This window comes from Neltuma alba, unplaced genomic scaffold (genome assembly GCF_004799145.2).
Source record: "Neltuma alba isolate B1F8T4 unplaced genomic scaffold, ASM479914v2 tig00002446_pilon, whole genome shotgun sequence".
NCBI classification, from domain to species: Eukaryota; Viridiplantae; Streptophyta; class Magnoliopsida; order Fabales; family Fabaceae; genus Neltuma; species Neltuma alba.
In genome coordinates, this window is record NW_021632864.1 from 65,797 (window position 1) to 74,207 (window position 8,411).

At 34.9% G+C, this 8,411-nt stretch overlaps 1 protein-coding gene across 1 annotated transcript; it reads right to left on the minus strand.

Annotated features, from left to right (window-relative positions):
• Positions 1–2,676: 2,676 nt before the first annotated feature.
• On the minus strand, positions 2,677–7,288 carry LOC114727746 (protein trichome birefringence-like 14). The gene is made up of 5 exons (XM_028914464.1): positions 7,162–7,288; positions 5,998–6,167; positions 5,333–5,533; positions 4,400–4,595; positions 2,677–3,540 (listed from the first exon to the last, which is right to left on the minus strand). The coding sequence occupies exons 2-5, from the start codon at positions 6,152–6,154 to the stop codon at positions 2,712–2,714; spliced, it is 1,383 nt and encodes a 460-aa protein (XP_028770297.1). The 5' UTR covers positions 6,155–6,167; positions 7,162–7,288; the 3' UTR covers positions 2,677–2,711.
• Positions 7,289–8,411: the final 1,123 nt, after the last annotated feature.

Sequence of the window (8,411 nt, forward strand, 5' to 3'; positions counted from 1 at the left end):
TAGGCCTTGGTCGGATGGAAACACCAGCAAAGCAACGCGATAGGTCTGCGCAAGCTTCGATTCTCATAACTGTCATCAGGAATTTGTGTGGTTATTACGAAACTGCTACTAGAATGGAATTACGAAGAATAGTGTAAACGGCTAGAGAAATTGAAGATTTCAGAACCAAAACCAGAAGATGAAAGGGACAGTCAAGGTGGCAAAAAGACCCTGTTGCTTGTTGCTTAGAAATCGCAGAATATCAGCAATATATCAGCTGTGCGTAATTTATGCGCTAAAATATAAACACTACTTTAAATAAATTTGCCTTTTTCCTTTTGATAATTTTTAATAAAATTTAAATTCCAGAAAATACACATATAATCTTTAGAACAAACAATCTAAGGGAACACAGGCGCACACAAAAGCAGCGGCTATTGACTAGAAATCTTTGAGAAAAGAAAACACACGCAAAGGAAGCAGATTTGAAGCAGAAAGTCGTTAAAACAAAACACAATACGCAGATTTCATTCGAAGCAAGAGTCTGTATAAATAAGAAGAAGAAGAAACCAAACAAATGAAGGACAAAACAGAACACGGAAAAACCTGGAGAAGAGGGAGCACAGAAGATAGCGGCGAACGCGAGCACAGAAACGGACGCTGCAGAAGCGCTGCCCAGAGGGAGGAGCAAGACGCGGGTGTCTAGGAAGTAGGAAGTGTTTCTCAGAAACACGGCCCAGAGGGCGGAGCAAGACGCGGGTGTCTAGAAAGTGTTTGTCAGGAACATTTTTTTCATAAATTAAAACAAATTTTTCTACGTATTTAATCCGCATACTCTAAAATTATTCCCTGGCTATCTTATTTTTAGATTTTATTTATTATTTTAATTTTTGTAAGAAAAAATGGCAAATGAAAAGGCACGAAAATATTATATTCCAAATCAAACACCTAAAATCTCAAGAGTACCTGATCTAATATTTTGCAAATATAATTAAATGACTAAAATGTTTTTATATCAAAAATTTATTAACAAGGAGGGAGGTAGTACAACAATTATACCAACTATGTGGATATATACATTCAGGTATATTGTACTACTTCCACTCTTGATTATAAGAGATAGTTAACTAATTTAAGGAGATTAAAAAAATAAATTAAGTTAATTATTTGTAATAAATATGTGTTATTTTTTTTAAAGTATTCTCACTAATCAAATGTGTTGACTAAAATTATCATTATTAGAATGACTACTTTAAGAAAAAATGTATAAACAAGTAGATTGGGGTCTTATATTTAGAACTAACATAAAAGTCAAATAAAGTCTTATATTAAGAACCGGAGATAATATTTAACAATAAATTTTTTTTTCAGCAATAAGAGTTTGGACCCAAAATCTTAAAAATAAGAACAAATAGCATATATGATATGTTAACCTGCATTACTCTTGTTTGTTGACATCATCAATATAAAATATGAACATCACAAGTAGCTGATACACAAGGCATAAATAGTTAGATATGGTGATAATCACTGTTAAAAATATTATTGGAGGATTGAAATTTCGTTAACATAATTTGTCGGTTTTATAAATAAAACTGTAGCTTCTTCTTCTTCTTTTTTCAATCATTGTATTTATCTTTAATGATATTTATTAGACATTTATAAGTTTCAATCATCATTTAACTTGTTCAATTCAAATAACTTCTTTAATCCTTAAAATTTAATGATCAATCGTGGCATTAATCTCCCAAGTTTGTGTACATAACCACCTTACCTTCCACCACTCTACAGAGTACAATAACGCACATAGCCTTTTTTTAAAAAAAATTTTTATTCTTTTGAGAAGATAACATCCTAAAACTCTAATTATGGATAAATAATTTCCTGCACTCTAAGAGAGGCGAAGATAAATGTATAATTTAGGGAAAGTATAATTTAGAGAAATTCACTATCAAATTATTTTAGTCTTTTATACGCACACAAACATAACCATTTGATATATTGTACAAATAACAAATAAATATAAAGATAGTTCAATTAAAAATAAATATAATTAAAATTTATAAAAGAAGAAGAAGTATAAAATGTAATTCAAATCCATATCAAAATAATAATAATAAAAAAATTTAATTCAAATATCTTTAGAATATCTTTAAGAAAGAAGAAAATAATTCACTATTTGCCAATTTATATAAACTTTTATTATCAAGATTTAGACTTCGACAGAACCAGGTCCAATGCTCATACAGCAAAGCAAAACACCAAGCATAAAAAGGTCGAGGATTTTTATTTTCTTTCCTATTGAATAATACATTAATATAACACTTCAATTCTTCAAATTGCTAATAAAGCGAAGGAGACGCTAGCCACGTTCCGCTCATAGCTGCAGCTAACTCATGAAGTCTTATGCTGTCTCTGCTGTAGCTGAATCTATTCCGAATTGATCTATTTGTCCACTCTAAAAATGAAACAGATTGGAATTACATGCTCTGCCTATATTCTTATCGACTGAGAAAGTAATACTATCTCTTGTTCTTAATATAAACTCCCCTTTGTAGTACAAATTACACTTCGATCTTACATTAAGAACCGGAGATAGTACATAAAATACAGTGACAGCAAATAATAATGGGTCATCCAAGACCACAAAGAATGGACGGCTTCTGCTTGTAACACAGCCTATGTGTCTTCATATTGCATAAGAAAGAAGGAAGTGTTCCCACTTTGGAAGGCTATATCTGAGAAACAAGGAGTTCATTCCAAGTATCTGGAACTCCAGGTAGGCACCAATGCAAACAATCGCTATCATTTTTAGTTCCTCGAATGGTGTAGCGAGACATGTGAGCCTCATCCCTCAATCGAGAAAGAGCAGTTATATCCAGCATTTTGATCTTCGTACCCCTTAACGCACCATGAACAGTTAGATCACTTGGTCCATCTTGTACAACCTCGCTTCCTCCAGACAAGGGAATGGTATTATCACAGCTACCTCCAGAGTTCCAATCCCCATTGACGAAATGCCTCGGTGATAAAGTCCTAAAGAATGCTTTAAGTTCGGGATGGGAGACAAGTTGTGAATCCACCCACCTAGCTACACTATAGATTGTAAAGTTCTTGGCCCTACCGATCTCTGCAAGCCTTCTGTCTTCATTAGGCTTCCCATCTACATACATAATCCACCGGTTTGCATTAAGTTTCCCTCGGTTCCAGTGGTGCCCTGTGTTAAGAATTAAGACATTGAAACGACTGATGAACTTTTTCAGAAATGCAGTTGGGCGGTCCAAGTGCATGGCAACATTGGTGAGTGGATCCTTGTTGTTAAGGCGCTCTAGATAACATAAGCTAGCTGACCAATAGTACAAGATTGTAGTGTTGGTCTTTGGGAATCTGTAAGCCCAGCCATCAGGACGAATAGCACCGCGGCGTTTTACAAGACCGAATTTCCGTCCCACGTCTTCAACTTCAGGACTCTCTTTACCACCGGTGGCCATACACATCAGAGATTGAAATTGTTGCCGGCCCAATGAATCTCCTACAAATGCTATTGTTTTGTCCTGCATTCTAGATTCCGCCTCAAATTAAAGACCAGCAGACCACTCACAACCACAGTCCAAATTCTCCAAAATTTAATGTTCAAAAAGAAAGTCAAACTTTCGCACCAAAGAATCAAAATAACTGGAGAGGCTTAGGAACTCTGACCCCTCATTCTGATTTCAAAGTTTAACTACCTCATTTCAGTGCTTCAAAGTACATATCACCTTCAAAGTTCCTCAGGTTAAGCTCGTCAAAAATTTCTATCATGTGTGATGTAGCTTAACATGAAGTTGATGAGGTCATTAAGTTGACAGAACAACTATGACTAAAACATCCAAAACAAAGCATCATATTTGAGGTAGCCATGACGCCAACATTATTTTGGTATTCCGTCGTGAAATTTTCCACAATAATTAGGCACTTTATGGCTTTATTAGATTGACAATATACCATATCACCCATCTATCTTGAGACGCTTAATGTGTGGATGAAATTGAAAACGAGATACTTTTTGAAGGATTAGAATGAGAAATTCAAACTTCGGTAGATCAAATCGACACAGTGAATCCTTCAATGACCAAAACTGTCAATTCAGTCCAAAAGGGGGGAAAAAGTCAATTGACAGAGCTGAAGCATATAGAGGACATATATATATATATAAATCAATAGGCAACTTATACTGAAGGTCAGTACGTCAGAAAAGATATACATATATATATATATATATATATTATAATGCGAGTTCTGTGCTCTGAGTTTGGAGAAAAACTTCTCTAAACCACAACAAACAAACCAATGAATAATTAAATTATAAGACAACCAAATAATAGTGTTGTAATATACATTCATAACTAGATGAGCCAAAAGATTAAAGGGTTATACCTACTTTCTCAAAAATGCAGACCGGTCAAACTCTGGCATGTCACAATTTTCTGGCTGCCAACGGTATCCCTCATAAGAGAAATCTGGTCGCGGTGTCATTCTACATGACCACATTGGGGATAACCATTTTTTGCAGCCAAATCCAGAATATAATGGTCTTCTCTTGTCTTCAACCCATCTACCCTTTGCATAATTACAGACTGCAAATACAAGAATACATTAGCTCTTATATTAATGAACACAGAGAATCTCCATTTAGATGAAACCAGTAAAATAAATCTGGCTAGTTAGTTCAATTGAAGATAAGAAGTGGAGGATATGCAACCACAGAGAGGAACTTCAAACATAATCAGCAGAATAGTATTCTAGTTTCTTAATGTTCAAACAGGTGTCTCTTGACCGTTGGCCATTTATATTTCTAGTTTTCACAGGATTGCCTGTTACTGTCGTAAAAAGGAGAACGGATACAGAAATACCAAACTATAATAATGAACACGTTGCTAAAAAGCATTGACAAGAAGCTTCTCTTATCAAGAGCTTTCCTTTTATTTTCTATCATTTAAAAATATGTCCTGCAAAATCAATACAATTCAGAATGCAAATATCAGACTTGAGGTTGCATAAGAAAGGCTCTCCATATTCAATTCATGCGGGCCATTGACAAAGATGGAAAGAAAGTACACACGGCGGAAGGAATGATACACATTACATGACATGAGCGAGGGAATGGAAAGGCAAACGATCAAATATTCCAGCAAAATAATGAGTTATGAAATTCAAAGTCAGTAACAATCATGCAACTGTGCAAGAAGAAGAAGAAGAAGCCAACATATGTAATTTCAAATAACAATAATAACAACAACAGAGACAAATAGATGCAGGAGAAAAAATGTTTCACTACAATTTCTAATTTTGAATAACAATACAAAGAATATACCTTTTCTTCCTGAAGAAGACCTGACACCCTGACCGTGTTGTATTTCGGGAGAATATGAAGGGACAGAGTGCACAGGAACTGCATCCGCATAATCAAGTTGCACTTTGGTTTCATTTTCATTGCTAGTATTTAAAGATATCTCCTCGCTTTTTGCCAGCTTTGGACCTCCCACTGAATTATTTGGGGCTTCTACTATCACTCCTAAAAGGAGGGGGGAATCAGCACAATTTGAAACCAACAGGAGCAGGTTTGGAGTAGGATAAAAACAGCAATATGAACATGAAATGATACAGAACCTATTGCGGGTGACAGTAAAATTTAGTTAACAGCCATTGGAATAATGACAATCAAATTCCACAAGAGATGCAAGAACCGCAGATATGATATAATATATTAACAATATCAGTGGGAATCCGTCTGATTTTTCAAGAACCGCGTATATAAGTTAACAGCAATATGTCTTCTTGCAGATTTTGTGGATTAAATATCTTATTCCTCTTAAGCACATCTACAGTACTGAATCTGCTTCCGCCTAAAGTTTTTGCTGTCAGTGGTTGAATTGAAACATGAATGGTTTAAATCATATGGCATTCCCGCATCACCCAATCCCAAAGGCACCACATCTGTCGTTATTTACTTATTATATACTTTCTAGGGAGACATACCTGATAAAGGTTTGTGATACCACTCTTGAGCTGAATGTAAAGTTATAGCTAGTGGATTTTTCTCCCATGTCCACAGTAATGTGGTCATTAGAACAAGAGAAAGAAGGACTACAAAAAGATGCCACCCTCTCAAGCCATACGTGGGTCCTGCTTTCATCTCTGCTTATATGCTACAGAAGATGCAGATATTTGGCTCGGTCAGTACCTTCAGAAAATATCCAGAAAATAATATAAACTATTCTTCCTACGAAGGCTTATCCGTATTAAGAGAAGATAGGAAGAGCAGGATCAGAAAAACATATGGAAGCATATAAAAATTAGCAAATATGCTGGAACTGATGAAGCTGCACTCATAACAAAAGCACATTTGTCTTTATTTTTTACGTTATTGTGTCCACATCAGTAAAAGCATGCAGCCATTTTTAAGTACCAATATTTAAAAAATAAATAAATAAATTTTAGAAATTAACTTTCTCTTTTTTCCTCATATAAAGCTATAAACCACAAGACTCCAAACAGTTGCCAGACTAAAGATTTAATAAATCCAGACCATGGAAGAAGTGGTGTGAAGTATGATCATAAACTTAGCAAATGGAAGCTCAGCAACCACCCCCCCCCCCAAAAAAAAAATGTATATCCTGGGGCCTTGCCCACCACGGAAGGGATAAGGATATTAATATAAAATACTACATAGCCCTTTCCTATCAAGCTTGACCTCAGTTTCGTCCTCCCCTTAAGCACGCCCCACCATCATGCTGTCTAATCTATTGAGTTGAATAGAATACACCACACCGCAAGCAAAAATGATTTGATTTGAATTATTGTGCTACACTTACACACTTTGATTCTTGCCAAGGTTCACTGGCATCCACTCGCCAATGTAAATTCAAAAATTGAGTGTCAGCACAATTAGAGGTAGATATATAAATAATCACCATAGTTTAACAGTTCAAACTTCAGAAGTTTTGTTGTCAAAACAATACCTTCGAATGTTCCAAATATCTGACAGACTAATTCAAAATATTCATAGCATTCATAATGCAACATTCATTGCTTCTGATACTGAAGTAATGATAACTTTCGTATGTGTTCTGATGTAAGTTGTAACTGGGACATATCTCAGTAACTTTAAAATATAGAAATTCGCTTTGAAAGTAAACTTACAGATCCCAGAGGAGCCGCTGGAAAGGTAATTTTGAATGATTACAGTACCGACACAAGATACCCAAGGAAATTTGAAGCATCAGTTCCAATTCTCCTCAGAAATGACTAGAAACGTTGGGCTTCAATGCACTCAGCCGCAATATTCTGGTGATAAAAAAAGCTAAATTTCAAACAAAATTGCGAATAAAAAGAAATCATTGATGTAGAAATGAAACGAGGCACGAACTGTAGACGAGCAAAACCAGAAAGAAAAAAAATAACAACACGAACCCGCACAGTGGAGTCGCTTCTGAAATTACCTGTGTGACTTTGTTGGGGTGAATCGGCTATCACAGTCGCAGATCCAATTCGTGTTTTGAGAGGAGAAAGAGTTGAGCGAGTGTAAGAGTTGCTTGTTAGCAAGTGCTGTCCTCTCGACGCGGAACTTACTGCCCGGAAGCTCACGGGATGGGGTAGGGGAGAAATATTTGTACGGTGAGGGATATTTTCGACATATAGCCAAATGAAGGGAGGTTATTTTAGGAATTATGGCTTGCTGAAATGACCAATAATTTTCCCGAGATCTGGTGGCGCGGCGTGGCAATTGATTATTGAAAGGTTTGCGGTGCATGTTCTTACTGACAATATGGTTATTGTTAATTAATAATTTAAATATTGCCCATAAATCAAGAAGAACTGTCCAAAACAAAATATTGCAGATGAGTAAGTGGGAGATTGTGAATTTCATTTAATTTATAATCTCATGTTGTTTCTGTTTTTCTAATTAAAAACAAATACCGCAGAGAAAATCACTTATATAGTTTTATTCACTATGCTCTTTTCCAATCTAGGACCAGAAATTAAAGTCATTTTCTTAATCAAAGAAGGGTCAAGTCATTAATTTAATCTTAAAATAAGAAAAATCAATTTGCATGTATTTTTGAAATCAAGCGTTGAAAATAAAAATTAAGTACTCCTATAAAAGAAAAGCAACAAACAAATTACATCAAATTTCAATAAGAGTAATTTAAGAAAAAATTTTATTATGCTCCCTCCATTTCTTAATATAAGACCTACTTTATACTATAAAATGAGTTTTATATTAAAAACCAAAAAAGTATTATTTCACTGAGCAATTTAAAGGATTCGGAGAAATCTAGTACTACCTCCAGTCCTAATTATAAGAGTCAGTTGACTAATTTGAAGAGATTAAGAAAGTAAGTTGAGTTGGTTATTTATCCTAAATAGCTATTGTCTTTCTTAAAATATCC